General features: G+C 55.9%; 7 protein-coding genes across 7 annotated transcripts; 3 read left to right on the top strand and 4 right to left on the bottom strand.

Moving 5' to 3' along the window:
* Nucleotides 1-295: 295 nt before the first annotated feature.
* On the top strand, nucleotides 296-4,978 carry MRET_3655 (uncharacterized protein; the record flags this gene model as incomplete). The annotated part of the gene is made up of 1 exon (XM_027630282.1): nucleotides 296-4,978. One exon carries the CDS (start codon nucleotides 296-298, stop codon nucleotides 4,976-4,978), a length of 4,683 nt encoding a protein of 1,560 aa, XP_027485885.1.
* A 261-nt stretch (nucleotides 4,979-5,239) lies between these two features.
* MRET_3654 (S-adenosylmethionine synthetase) lies at nucleotides 5,240-6,406 on the bottom strand (the record flags this gene model as incomplete). The annotated part of the gene is made up of 1 exon (XM_027630281.1): nucleotides 5,240-6,406. The coding sequence occupies one exon, from the start codon at nucleotides 6,404-6,406 to the stop codon at nucleotides 5,240-5,242; it is 1,167 nt and encodes a 388-aa protein (XP_027485886.1).
* Nucleotides 6,407-6,703: 297 nt separating this feature from the next.
* On the top strand, nucleotides 6,704-7,936 carry MRET_3653 (mitochondrial 37S ribosomal protein NAM9; the record flags this gene model as incomplete). The annotated part of the gene is made up of 1 exon (XM_027630280.1): nucleotides 6,704-7,936. One exon carries the CDS (start codon nucleotides 6,704-6,706, stop codon nucleotides 7,934-7,936), a length of 1,233 nt encoding a protein of 410 aa, XP_027485883.1.
* Nucleotides 7,937-8,055: 119 nt separating this feature from the next.
* MRET_3652 (guanyl nucleotide binding protein) lies at nucleotides 8,056-9,377 on the top strand (the record flags this gene model as incomplete). The annotated part of the gene is made up of 3 exons (XM_027630279.1): nucleotides 8,056-8,123; nucleotides 8,152-9,188; nucleotides 9,217-9,377. 3 exons carry the CDS (start codon nucleotides 8,056-8,058, stop codon nucleotides 9,375-9,377), a joined length of 1,266 nt encoding a protein of 421 aa, XP_027485884.1.
* Nucleotides 9,378-9,460: 83 nt separating this feature from the next.
* Nucleotides 9,461-9,916, bottom strand: MRET_3651 (uncharacterized protein; the record flags this gene model as incomplete). The annotated part of the gene is made up of 6 exons (XM_027630278.1): nucleotides 9,461-9,507; nucleotides 9,586-9,620; nucleotides 9,661-9,679; nucleotides 9,717-9,753; nucleotides 9,794-9,844; nucleotides 9,887-9,916. The coding sequence occupies 6 exons, from the start codon at nucleotides 9,914-9,916 to the stop codon at nucleotides 9,461-9,463; spliced, it is 219 nt and encodes a 72-aa protein (XP_027486089.1).
* Nucleotides 9,917-10,248: 332 nt separating this feature from the next.
* MRET_3650 (proton-dependent oligopeptide transporter, POT family) lies at nucleotides 10,249-12,181 on the bottom strand (the record flags this gene model as incomplete). The annotated part of the gene is made up of 2 exons (XM_027630277.1): nucleotides 10,249-12,134; nucleotides 12,175-12,181. The coding sequence occupies 2 exons, from the start codon at nucleotides 12,179-12,181 to the stop codon at nucleotides 10,249-10,251; spliced, it is 1,893 nt and encodes a 630-aa protein (XP_027485882.1).
* Nucleotides 12,182-12,490: 309 nt separating this feature from the next.
* Nucleotides 12,491-13,927, bottom strand: MRET_3649 (uncharacterized protein; the record flags this gene model as incomplete). Its single annotated transcript, XM_027630276.1, has 1 exon — nucleotides 12,491-13,927. One exon carries the CDS (start codon nucleotides 13,925-13,927, stop codon nucleotides 12,491-12,493), a length of 1,437 nt encoding a protein of 478 aa, XP_027485829.1.
* Between the last annotated feature and the right edge of the window lie 121 nt (nucleotides 13,928-14,048).

The following is a 14,048-nucleotide window of genomic DNA, read 5'->3' as shown; positions in this document are numbered from 1 at the left end:
GCTCGTGGCGCAGGCCGTCGCCCTGCCGGTCTGCTGAGTAAAGAGCGTTCTCTCTGTCATGTGGACTCCACGCATGATTCGATGCCGTGCAGATTCTGCGTACGCCCTTGCAGCACATACGGCCGCCGTACCCCAGACGACGCTAGGATCGCCTGCGGCCCCAACGTGGGCTGATCGCTTTTTTTTTTCTCACCTTGTTCGTCCCACGCGTGGTGCCTTGGTCGTCTCCACGAGGCAGCACAGACCTAGATTCCTCGTGTGTGGTTGACCGTGTGACGACGGGAGCGCCACTACGATGCGGAAAGCCATGAATGTGATGGGCCTGCGGAAACATGCGCCGCAGCCGCCAGCGGCTGGCATGGACCCACCGCCGCCCATGAGGCCCGCTGTGCTTCCGCAGGAAGAGCGCTCATGGACGTCGCAGCCGTCCCGTACTGAGTCGAGTTACTCGGAGGAGTACGATCCGTACGATGAAGACATGTCTGAGTCTGCCACCTACGATGACGAGCCGTATTCAGAAGTGACGGGCTACGATGACGAGCCGTACTCCGAGCTGACGGGCTACGATGATGAGCCGTACTCGGAAGCGGCTACCTACGATGACGAGCCGTACTCGGAGGAGACAGACTACGACGAAGAGCCCTATTCTGACATGACAGGCTACGATGACGAGTATACCGAGCGCGACTCGATCGAGACGCTTGGCACGAATGCCTCTGCTGCGTATGTGGACCACGAGTACTCGGACCCATACGAAGATGAGTATACCAGTGACGATACCGCCTCGGACGGCACACCCCGTGCCATCTCGGAAGCGCCGGGGGGCGCTACCAAGGGACCCAAGGACGCGGGTACGATGCGGACCGACATGCCACGGCCTGCCGAAGTGCCTGTGCCGCCACCCGTTCCTGTGGCTGCGGAGAAGAAGAGCGGCTTTCTTCCCGGCCTGCGTCGAAAGCTGCCCGGGAAAGACGTGCCGCAGAAAACGTCGCTGCTGCATCGTCTGCCCATCCTGGGTCAGCGCAGCAAACGCCCTACCACCGATCCTGCTTCTCCGCGCCTCGCCATGGCGGAGAGCCACGATCCTGCCTATGATCTAGGCCAAGATGCCGACGCGGCTATTGGCAAGAGTGCTCTTCAAACATCGCCCCCCATGGGTGGTGCGAGAGTGCTGGGCGAGACGGAGCCCCCTGCTATGCGTTCAGACATGGCGCCACGTCGCGCCGGCCCACCTGCTTCGCGGACCATGTCTCCGCGCCGCGCATCGCCCTCGCTCCTCTCAGCCAAAGCGCCCGGCGATCCGCAGCCTGTCTCCCTCGTCGCAGAGCGCCCACCTGACGCCGGCTTGGCTCCGCGTTCCGCGACGTCGGCTCCTTATCCCATACCTACGCGTCCCGCACAGGCGCGCCACGTATCTGCGCCGTCCACGCCGCGGACAGACGACATGAGTGTCGCCACCGAGCGCGTGAGCACACCTGGTCGTGACAGCTACGACTCGGCCATGCCCGCTGCCACGCCCGTACGGCCAGCGCAGCGATCACGCGCGGATCATGTGCTGGAGACGCGGTCGGGTGCCGCACCGTACGCCCGCCCGCACGCGTATGCGAATCACGCCGTCCTGCGCGACGAGCCCAGTGGCCGCCGTCCCGAGTTGATCGACCCCTTTGTTGAGGAGCGCGCGCTCGACCGCCTTGTGCGTCCCGTCTCGCGCCCAGAAAGCATCGAGCCGAGTCTCTTTGACGAAGAGGCTGTATCTGGTCAGCCTTCGAGTCCGCTCATGCCTCGCTCGGGGCCGCTCAGCGGCCAGCGCGTGTCAGACGGGTGGGATGTGCCGCCTCTTTCTCGCCATGCACCGACGGCCTCGGCGAGCTCGGGCGACTTTTTCTCGGTGCGCAGCGGCACGCCCATCCCCGGCCGTGGTGAGTCGCGCCGCCCGCGGCGTGGCACGTCTGCCACCCACCTGCCGAAGAAAGCGAGAGCGCCACCGCCGCAGAGATTTCGCGACTTGGAGCACAAGGTGCCGACCTCGCGCTCTCCTGCGCAGCCGCGCACGCAGCTCGCTCGCGATGCCCGCAAGTACCTGCTGACGCCATCCGTTGCGCCGACAGACACGGAAACGGAGACGGAGGACCAGGCACAGGAGCGACGTCGTGGCAAGGCCAAGGCGGCGCACCAACCGTGGCTTGTGCGTGACTTGGCACCTGAGCAGGTGCACTACTTTTTGCGCGAGATGGTGAGCAAGGAACTGACCTGGGAGAGCGAGCGCCTCTTTGCGATGCGGTCCCTGGAGCGCCCACAGGACTCGCGCCGCGCTGCCTCGGCGCCGGACTCGGAGACCGATTCGCGCGCGGACGACTTTGGCGATACGGAATTCGACGACGACGAAGACATCTTCCGCCGCGACGTGTATGATCCCGAGACGCCGCCGATCGATCTGCCGCTCATGCGCTTCTTGCTGCGCAACGTGCTGTGTACGTGCCCACTCTTTGTGCCGCCGCCGCCTGCCAAGCATGGCCCGCCGCCGCCCAGCAAGGCAGCCATGGGGCGCAGGTACTTTTTCACCGCCGTGGCGCCGATCCTGCGCGAAGTGCAGGCTCGGTCTCTGAGCGCGGGCATCGACCGTCGTGGCGAGACGGACGGCATGCCCTTTATGGCCCAGTCGTTCCTCTCGTCGGTAGCGGGTCTCTTGCACAAATGGGCGACGCGGTACATGGTCGCCGTGCTGCGCGTCGGGCCCGGCAACCCGTACTACCCCAACGAACTCGTGCACAGCCGCTCGTGGCCATGGCCCCATGCCAAGCTTTTGCCGCCTGAGGCGTTCGTGTGCTACCGCCGACCGACTGACCGCCTGCGCGCGGGCGGCTTTGAAGTCGATATCGTGGCTGTTCGTGAGCACGCGCACCGCGAGCGCGACTTTGTCCTGCGTATCCGCCGCCCGAATCGCATGGACGAGTTTGTCGTGCGCAACGACCGCGACTGGGAAGAGTTCCGCGCCAGGCTGGCTCATGAGCTCGGCCCGTACGTTCACGTACGTCCGCTGCCTCGCCTGCCTGGCCGCCCGCCGTCGACGGCGACGCTTTCGACGCCGTCCGGCTCGGATACGGAGGCCCAGTCGTACACGTCGAGCTACCTGTCCACGACGGGCACGGACCATGACGCGTCGTCGTACATGACGCGGCCAAGTGACGACGACGACGACGCGTCCGTGCCAGACGGCCGCGCTCCGCCGCCGGGCTTGACGGCGACCGAGATCCTCCAGCCCCTCTATGGCGCACGAGCCCGCTCCATGCCGCGCTTCGAGGTCGATCGCCGTCTACTGCGCTCGTGGATGCGCGATACGCTGGCCATCCGCAGCGTATGCGAAAGCAGCGAAGTGCGCGCTTTCCTCAGTATTGGATGCTTTCACGATCGCGAGCTCGATACGGATGAACTGCTCAACATTGCCGAGCGACGCCGCGTCGACGGCCGCCGCATCGAAGAGCGTGAAAAGGACGCCGAGATGGCCGGCGAGACGGTGCTCAGTATGCGCCGGGTGCAAATGCGCATCTGGCTCGACTGTGTCGAGGGCGACGGCTTCCTCAAGATGTACGACGCGCTCAAAGCGACGCCGACGTTCGCCGAGCTGCCGTCGTCGTACCAGATGATGGTCTCCTGGGGCCACTTGCAGGCTGCGCGCTTTCTGTACGGCGTCTTTGTACAGAGCGACCAGTCGCGTGCGAACCTCTTGCGCGTGCGCGACGTCGTAGACGCTGTGCCGTGGCGCAAGCTCGCCCATGCCATGCGGCTGCCCGTGATGCAATGCGTGGCTGAATGGCAGAAGCAGTTCCTGCGCAACAAGTTTCTCCAGTCGATCCTCGAGATCGCGTTTGAGGACAACCCCGTCGCCATGGACGATGAATTGCGGGCGCTGCAGCAGGACATTGGATCGGACACGATGATCCGCAAGCTGCGCATGTTTGTCGACAGCCCCGGGGACTTTAAGCGACTCGTCCGACAGCACGCACACAAGGCTCGTATCCCGCTCGTCGCTGCGATCGTGCGTGGCTCAGATGCGCCCAAGCTCAGCAAAGTCGAAGTGCAGCGCGTCATGTCTGCCTCGCGAGAATATACCGAGTTTCTCGCGACGCATCCGAATGCCCTGCGCAAAAAGACCCACACTGGTCCGGGCTACATGCTCATCATTCACCTACAGCGCGTTCTGCGTCTCTACTCGCTGCACCGCGACGTGGCGCAGATTCGTGGCATGCTGCAAGACCCTGCGATCCTCGATGCCCTCACGGTGCTCTTCGAGCCGTTCCTGGAGGCCCTCGTGCGCATGCACCGCATCAAGGGCATCCGCGAAGACATTCAGCACCTGCACGTGTTCCTCCTGCGTCTCTTGGACCTGCTCGAGAGCCTGCGCGCGCGCGTGCAAGACCCAGCTCGCTCGATCAATACACTCGCTTCATTCCTCGATCGCGGCGCGCCCGCCTGGTACGACTTCCTGCATCGCTGGTCCCACGTGGATCCGTTCGTCTTCTCGACGTTCGCCTGGCTCCGCCACATGGCGCTTACCATCGGCGCGGGCTCCGACGACCTCGCGAGCATTTGGACGCCGCCGGCCTCGGCCATGCAGGACACGGACGATGTCGGGCAGGTGGTCGACGCGCTCGAATCGACCCACCTGGCCACGCCCGACGCGCCCCCTGACCATGCCCCCCCGCCAGAGTGCAAGGTGGGCGCCTCGCTGCGCGCCGAAATCGAAGGACTCGCAGAGGCCGCGCGTCGTAAGCGCGGCCGCCAAATGGAAATCGCGAGTCGCTGGGCCGCCGGCGATACCGAAGCCGACTTTAGTATCCAAGTGTTCGGCGATGGCGAGGGCCGTATGCGCCGCGATCCATTCCTGCCCAAGGAGCCACTACCCGCGCCGCCCACCGACAACCTATCCCGTCTCCTCTGCAGCTTCCGCGAAGCTGTGTCCAGCGCCCTCTATCGTTAATCATCACCACCTTCTTTCATAGCACTCTCAGCATACATGTTTTCATTGTAGGCTATAAACACGGTTGACGTGGTATACAGTTGGGAATGGGATACAACCAGTCGCATCTCAAAGGAAGTCGGGGCAGGGCGTTCGTCATACAGGCACATGACAAGGGACACTGCAGCAGCGAGCCCGTTTTACGGCCACCCAAAATAGAGTGACGATGTTGAATCGGTATCAAAAGAAGACGCAGCGCAGCGACAAGCACTAGGCCGCCCTTTAAAACTTGAGCTCCTTCGGCTGCTCCCAGGAGAACTCGGAGCGACCAAAGTGGCCACCGAACGCCGTCTGGCGGTAAATGGGCTTCTGCAGCTCCAGGTCGCGCACAATGACACCTGGCTTGAGGTTAAAGTTGTTCTTGATGATCTGCACAAGCTCCGCATCGCTCTTGCTGCTCGTGCCGTACGTATCCACGTACACCGAGAGAGGCTCGGCCACACCGATGGCGTACGAAAGCTGCACAAGCGCACGGCGAGCAAGGCCAGCGTGCACGAGCGACTTGGCAATCCAGCGCGCCGTGTACGCAGCCGAGCGGTCGACCTTCGAGAAGTCCTTACCCGAGAAGGCACCACCGCCGTGGGCACCCCAGCCACCGTACGTGTCGACAATGATCTTACGACCCGTAAGACCAGCGTCTCCCTGAGGACCACCAATCACAAAGCGGCCCGAAGGCTGGATGTGGTACACCGTACGCTCGTCGAGCATATGGGCAGGAATCACCTTGTCGATGATCTCCGACTTGATCAGCTTGCGGATGTCCTCCGTCGAAATGTCGTCCGTGTGCTGCGTCGACACCACGATCGTGTCCACACGCACAGGCACAACGGCACCGCCGTCCTTCTTGTACTCGATCGTCACCTGCGTCTTCGTGTCGGGCAGGAGCCAGGGCAAGTGGCCATTGCGACGGGCAGAGGCCATGGCGTGGTTCAGCTTGTGCGAGTACACCACCGTGAGGGGCATGAGCTCAGGCGACTCGTCGGAAGCGTAACCAAACATGATACCCTGGTCACCAGCACCAATGTCATCCAGGCTACCGTGGTCCAGGCCCTGAGCAATGTCAGGCGACTGCTGCTCAATCGCGACCATGACGTTGCACGTCTTGTAGTCAAAGCCCTTCTCAGACGCATCGTAGCCAATCTCCTTGATAGTGTCACGAATGATCTTCTGGTAGTCGAGCTGAGCCTTGGACGTAATCTCACCAAACACCAGGATCAAACCCGTCTTGGCAGCCGTCTCACAGGCCACCTTGGAGCGCGGGTCCTGCTGCAAGCATGCATCCAGAATAGCATCCGAGATCTGGTCACAGATCTTGTCGGGATGACCCTCACCGACCGACTCAGACGTGAAGAGGAAGTGACCTTCAGGAAGCACCTGCTTGTTCGACATGACGACTGCGTATGGCTAGAAGAAAGGGTTGAGTTGGAATGTCGGCCCACCCACCTCGAAACGGGGTCGGTCGTGCGCACGCGCTCTGCTGGCACCGTGCCGTGCCCTCCATGCGCGTGGCCCTACTTGTCCAATCTACACACGTGCGATGCACGGTGCCATGCGCCACGTAGCACACCATGTTGGTCATATCACGTGAAAGATGCGCGGCTGATGTACAGTCATGCTGATGTCATTTTCTTCTTCCAGCGTCGTGGCCGCCTCCTTGCCTGGGAGCGGATTGTCCTTGACGGCGTCATGAGAAAGGCCAACCTGTTTCGCCATGAGTCGGCCTTGCCTCGCATGTCTTGGTCACCGCGGAACTTGTACAACTTGATTGCGCGGTCAACCAACATGCGCCTCGTGGATGAGTTCAACTTTACCAAGACTAGTATGACCATGTATCAGCAGCGCTGGCGCTCCAAGCGCCTGCTTCGGGGTTATCACGGCGATTGGATTCCAGAGCGTCGCTTCAAGCGCTGGTTTCTGCCATCAAGCCTGCCTAGCTATGCTCCAGAGGCTGCGACTTCCTTCAACCCCCGCTGGAAGGGCGACGAGCACGACGAGCACGCCTTGGACACGCCCACACCGCCCATAAAGAGCCTCTTCTTACGCGACGTGGAGCGGCGTCTAGATACAGTCGTGTTCCGCTGCTGTTTCGCGCACAGTGTATACTATGCACGGTCACTGGTTCTGCATGGCAAGGTCCATGTAAACGGAGAAGCTCTTCGCGAACCAGGCTACCTGCTTCAGCCTGGTGACCTCATTTCCGTGGAGCCAAGCAGTGTGCCTATGCTGAACGAGCAAGTCGCAAAGCGAGTAAAGGTTGAACAAGAACGCTACGGCCTTAAGAAGACGCCTTCCGAAGAGACGGACTCAGCATCGGAGCCCACTCCCGCCCAAGAAGAAGCCGCGCCAGAAGTTGAGGCCAAACCAGCATCTGACAAGGAATCAGACGCTGTGCCCGATGAGTCGAAGGAAGAACAGCCACCTAAGGATACAGAGCCCAAGGAACCATCAGATGCTCTGCCAGCCGGTGTGCTGCCCTTCCATCTCCCACCCTTCGCTGCGCCCTTCCTCTTCATCCCACCGTACCTGGACGTGAGCTTCCGTACTTGCTCGGCTATTTACCTTCGTCACCCTACTCTGTCGACAACGGTGCTTCGCTCACGTCACGCTGACAAGCACGGCGGCGCTAGGCAATATACCGAGGTTGCCTACCGCAGCGATATCCCATCGCCATACCCCGCGAATGCCGACATGTTTGGTCTGGTTTGGGAGCTGTACGTTCGAAATGCGCCACGCGTACGTTCAGATGAGCGCCGGACGAAACTCCTCGGTCGCTTCGGCAGGAATGGATTCATGTCGGCACGGGCCTTTGAACAAGATCGTCGCCGCGTGGCTATTCGCCGCGGCTGGGGCAGAAAACGCCCGCTATCCCTTCCCCAGGCGCCATCTGTCGAGTCGTCCACGCAACGTACGTCTACATAGGTGACTTTTCATACCCCCCCACTTTCAGACTCGAATGGACTCGCCATGCACGATGTCGTCACGAAAAATTACATGCACGGAATGCAGGTTGTCGCACAGGATGCATTTTGTCTTTCTTGATGCCACCCACCTTGGCACATATTCTGCCGTGCCAAAAACCTGGTGATTTTTGGCGGAGTGCAGCATGGTATGTGTATGCTACTGATGTCGCGCAGGTCCCCAGATGGCTCGCTATTGCTTTTGCGGTCTGAAACGCATGCAGTCTATGTATACAAGTACCATCATCACGAAACACCACGTTTGTGCAGCACATACCAAGCGCCGTCGCCGATCTTAGATCTTCAATGGTACATGCTCCCGGCCATGGCGCCAAGCAACCACGATATCGAGCGCAGGTGGTGCTATGTCATAAGCTGCCGCGATGTTCCTACTCGATTTGTCGATTCGATCGATGGCTCCACGAAAGCGTCTTATGGTATCATCAATCATGTCGAAATGTATGATCCACTCTATGCTTTGACTTTTAGCGATGATGCATCATGGATGTATGCCGGCCTAAGAAATGCGTTAGCATTGTTCCCGCTGCACGCTGTTGGAAACAACCATCATCTAGCTCTGGATCTGTCGTCACAGGCGTCAGAACAAGATAACGGCGGACAACATGGAATTGTTTCTGCTTTGGCCGTCGGTTGCTCTCCGGCCGTGGCACAGCAAGATGCCTCGGAGACGGTGCAAGTGACCGCAGTGGGTACCTTCACAAATCTTATTGGCATCTACCTAACAGAATCGCAATGGCTTGCCGATTTTCTCACCACAGACAAAACTTGCTCGTCGTCCAAGTGGGGTACACAAAATCTGCTGCCGGGTGGAAGGGTCTGCTTGTGTGGCTGGACTGTACCTGAAGGTCGCGGCATTACCCAATTGGCTTGGCATCCCAAAGAAAAACACATTCTTGTCGTTTCCATGCGTCGTGCTCCATGTCTGTATGTGTATGATACCAGTTACTTGTACGGAGCCTCTTCACCATTTCAGTTCAAGCCACTCGCTACTTCCGACGTCTCACTTGTAGCCCGATTGCCCCGCGACGCAGGTGAAACTCATCAACGTCTCCAATTCGGCATGGATTCCCAAGGCCAATATCTAGCAGCCGGTGATCAGTATGGTTGGATTCGCATCTGGTCTTGGGCTTCCATTTTAGAACGCAATGGAACCCCTCACGTCCAGCCTGTTGCTGAGTGGCAGGCCCATGCAGGTACGTTTGTTACGTCACTGACAACAAGATGCGGTCGGGAGCGTCCAGTTTCATCCATTCGATATTCACATCATCGTTAGTGTCGGCGGGGCACGACATTGGGATCATGATGCCAGTCTTGAAAAGGGTCCTATCCCCGACGATCAGGACGCTAAAGTGTGGCGATGGAATACGACTGAAACAAGATAGTGAAGTTGGAAAGAATGCTAATGAATCCTATAAGACGACGTGTATGTAACATGCAGGTCTTTGATGGACTTGTCTGAAATGGTTTAGAAGATAAAGTCAAGGCAGCCGGCACAGATGATGTCTTCCAGACCTGCAGAGTTAGACAGAAACCTCCGAAAACAACGTACAGCTGTTTAAAGTCAGCAAAGACCTTTACATCGTAATACGTACCAACAAGCAAGGAGACCGACACAGAAAGCACAGCTACCATGGTTAGTGGTCCAACGGAGTGGATCATGCGTACCAAGGACCGCATGCACCATCTGGTTGGTTAGTACCCCAAGAATGTCGGATACATACGCTTTTCGTGAACACGCGCACGACGGTTGTCAAGAGCCTGTCACGGTTAGCTTCGGTTGCAATGCTATCGTACATACTGAGCCGCCCATAGGGCCAGCAGCTGGATAACCTCCGTTTTGAGGGGGGTACTTGTATGTGTGAATAACACGCGACTACTAATCCATACATACGTAGCCACCTTGCATGTTGTTGTTGTACATGGTTTGCCTGAGTGTTGGTAAAGAACACACAGCAGGTCTAGGCACACGCGGCTGTGTTGTTCAGTTCGCTGTCTGGAATGTCATACGCTCATCCCCGACACGTCCAGCTTGCATATGCTTGCATGGCGGATTAGTAAACATTACAGCAGGAGAGGGTAGCACCGGTTCCAGTGGCCTATTTGTATACATACGGTAAGGTTCTTGTTGGACGCGAGACCACGGTAAGGATGAACCTCACTGGCTCGAGGCATTTGCAGGCTAAAGAAGGATAGAAGCAACCAAGTGCAAGATGTGTAGTAAGCAGTGTTGACATGTTATTCCAGTGGATGTAGTTAGGAGTTCGATTTGGTATCGTGCGGCACAGATTGCCATTCGGCCTCTTGCGCCTCGCGCAGAGCTCCCTCTTGGCTCATGAGATTGAGTTCTTCTTGCTTTCTGTCAATGCCAATGAACACAATGAAGAAGAGAATACCACCGACAAATGCGAGGGCAGCAAATACAGTGTAGTTGACAACAAATAGGGGATTTTTAGAGAGAGGGTTGAACGCCTCTTGAATGGCAGCCGCAATGGCAGTAGTGAACAAGCTAACAGCCATAATTATAGAGCGCATGTTGACAGGTGCCATGAGCACAGCCACCTCCATAGACGTAACCGATGCAAAAATCTCACTCAAAGCAACCAAGCCGTACGCGCCAACCTGAACCCACACTGAGATATCTGCGTTAGTCTCACTGCAGTTTATGCCATTCCTAACCACATCATCGCCAACGCGGTTTCCACATGGGTTCCTCTGGTAGATATAATGTTGGAGGACGGCTGACCAGACCATGGCGAAGGAGGCTGCAAAAAAGCCAACTGTGATGCGCTTAATGGGCGTGAATGGAATCTTGAGCCGGTCGCACAAAGGGTAGACACCCATATTAAATATAAACACGAAGACAATAATACAGATAGGATCCAGAGTAGCCGGAATTTCGTTCGGTGTAGAGCCAATATCCATTTGCCCACCCTGGTAGATCAAATTGTTGGTGATTTGGTTGTAGCACACAAAGTACAAGGGGAAAAGCATGAATATCATGCAAGCTTTTGCACCACGGGACAATAAGTCCACATAATGGTCGTCGAATGTCATCCAGGGTTTGCGCTGAGTTTCTTCAATGGTACAAGGCTTGACGCAGTCCCAATAATGTTCTGAGCGCCAATTTCGTATAAAAGTCAGTGGTGACCAGCTCCAATTCCTCTTGAAAGCAAGTGCATAAACACGAGCTGCATTATTGAACACAGTCCTGTCAGGAGGTAGGACCTTGTAATACTTTCGACCAAACCACAACACAGGGATGGGAATAATGAATACCAGTGTGGGTAGCAGATAAGAGAGCCAGAAACCCACCCATTTTTCAGCATAGACCATACCGAGCTGGCCACCAAACGATCCGATGTTAATCATTAAGTAGAACCACAAGTACAGGCGTTCCATGGTGAGTGCTGGGTCAATAATTACTCGTTCACCCGTCTTGAGTTTTACGACCGTTTGCTCTTTGACCTTCATTTGATCTGCGATCAGGACAGAGCAGTTACTCTTGAAAAGACCCGTGCCAAATCCCATTATAACAATGGCCACAGCAAAGCATCCTATTGCGCCGTCTGCGTCGTCCAATACAGACGGTATAGCTGAGATCACTAGCAAGATGTGTCCAACCATGGCAAAGGCAACACCAAGGCATAAGGCATTAAAACGACCGGTGTATACATCAGCAACATACGCGCCCAGTAATGGCGTGATATAGCACCAGAACTGGTTGAATGTTACAAGACCATTTGCTGTCTCTGATCCCTTACCCAATGCACCTGAGGCTTGTGAGCTATGCTTGGCAGCACCTGAAGCAGAAATTTCTCCATCAACTTTGGGACGAGAACGTGCGATGAAGTTAGTGAACACTTGTGTTGCACCATAGAAACTAAAACGTTCGGCTAATTCGCAAATACCGATTGAAAAAACGGCAACGCTGAGTTTTTCAGGTACGCGTCGCAGTGTTGCTCGCTCTTCATCTGTTGGAAAGTGTTGATCCGATATGTTTGTGTCTGGATCACCATGTTTTGCAGGTGGGAGAGGAACCAGATCTGATTGAAGGGTTTGTGCATTTTTGTGTCCATCTTTTAGATGCTCGTCAAACTGCACCTTTTCGGCAAAGCCGATAGCGGCTTCCGTGTTTTCAACTGAAGTGTAAGATTTCTGTCGTCCTATCCATATACATACGATCCATAAATCAGCAGCGTCTTCTTAGGAACCGAGATGCAAATGTTCACGCCACGATTATGGTATAGTAAAGGTCAAACGGCTTGGCTCTGATCCTATTCCCTAGATTTGGCTAACGAAACTTCTTTATGAGAAAATCGCAGGCTGCCTTCCTCAAATGCGAGAAATCCGCGGCGCCTATCTGCCCTTTTTCTCAAGATGGATTCATAAGCGCAATTTGATTGGACGCCAAAAAAAGGAATTATCAATTTCATGTAGAACTTATGATAAGGTATTTCTTGTTTAATCACACAACTTGTATCCGAAGTTCGCGGCGTCACTCGACATCAGGCGTTTTCTTCGCAGGAGATGACGTGCGAATTGAGCGCAAATTTTGAAATATAGAAGCACGAGGACTAGCACACAATTTAGACATGGCTTCCCGTCGTGTCCGCAAAGATCGGCGCGCCAAAAAATTGTTAGCAAAAAACGCATCCATGGGCGGTCCTCTCGGCTGCCTTCGAGGCTGAATAAGTGGTAAGGAGAGCGCGCTGTGTCCGTTACCAAGTCGATTTCCATCTTGTACCAAAGAGCGCCTTAAACCTTCCTTTCCATTCTTGCTTTTGGTATTGTTTTCAGGCACTTGCACTTCATGCATTATAGTGGCAGTACGAGGACCCATTCTCATACCCACAGAATTCACCTTGCGTGCTAAATCATGATCCGTAGACTCAATATTTACTTGATCAATTACAATGGATGGAGTCAGACTACGCCGCCTCTCCGAGGATATATCGCCTGTTTCTTCCTTTGAAAGCTTGGACGACACGCGTTTGGATTCAAGTCGTGCTGACTGTTCCACACTCGGAGACGGGCAAGCATCTTCATACGCATCACGATCAGACTGGAAAGGCAATATAGAGTCTTTCGATGGTGTGCCCACGTTCGAATGACCACTGTATCTCTTAGACAAGACGTCTGGTATTCGAGACGATACAAACGTAGCTTCTTTCAATGGACCATTGTGCAAATGCTGTGAATGTGCCTCTCGCGAACGAGCCGACAATATGTCCGTGCGAAGTCTCGCATTCGAATCGAGTGCCGAGTCCTGTGATGGAGACATTCTCTGCTGAAGTAAAGTAATCTGATCTTGTATCGCTTGTTGAGCACGTTGTTCTTGTGCGTGCTGAATTTGAGAAAGAAATAAGTTTTGCTGCATAGCGATGTTTTCCTGCTGTTGATTATGGAATTGGAGCTGGCTCATATATTGGGTCAATTGAGACGGCGAAGGTTGGTATACATTTATATTCGAAGGCGTTTGCTGCACCATGGGGGAAGAGAAAGATGATGGTCGTGCGCTCGGGTCCATAAGCATATATGCTGACATGCCGTTGACCCAGTCCAAACTAGTTGTGGTACCTGGTTGTGGTTGTCCGTTGGCTGCACCATACGCGTCGGCTAGGAGAGATGTTTGGTTGGCTGACATATTGTATGAATGCCAAGGCATGAAGGCGGAATGATTTTGTGGTACAGCAGCACCAGGCTGCTGTCCTAAAAGGGGGTTGGGTTGCATATACATGTGTCCTAATGGCTCATGGGATGGTAGAGAGGGATATGGTTGATTTGTCACAGGGGCAGTTGTGTTAGAAGATTTACGACGGCTGCGTGAGTCATTCGTCTTGCTAGTGGCAGACTGAGTCGTGTAGCTGCGCCGATGTTCTTGTTGCTTCTGATCGAGTGCATTCCCATTCCAGTTGGGCTGCGGCCCTGCCATATTATTCTGGACTCGCAATAAGACTCGGTATAGGAAACAACGCAGGCGTAGGTATCTAGACTTTTGGGTCGTGTATCGCCTTACTACGCTGACGCGAGTGACAGTCCTGCTGTGGCCTTTA

This window comes from Malassezia restricta, chromosome VI, assembly GCF_003290485.1.
Source record: "Malassezia restricta chromosome VI, complete sequence".
Taxonomy (NCBI): domain Eukaryota; kingdom Fungi; phylum Basidiomycota; class Malasseziomycetes; order Malasseziales; family Malasseziaceae; genus Malassezia; species Malassezia restricta.
This window is presented reverse-complemented; position numbering and strand designations above follow the sequence as displayed.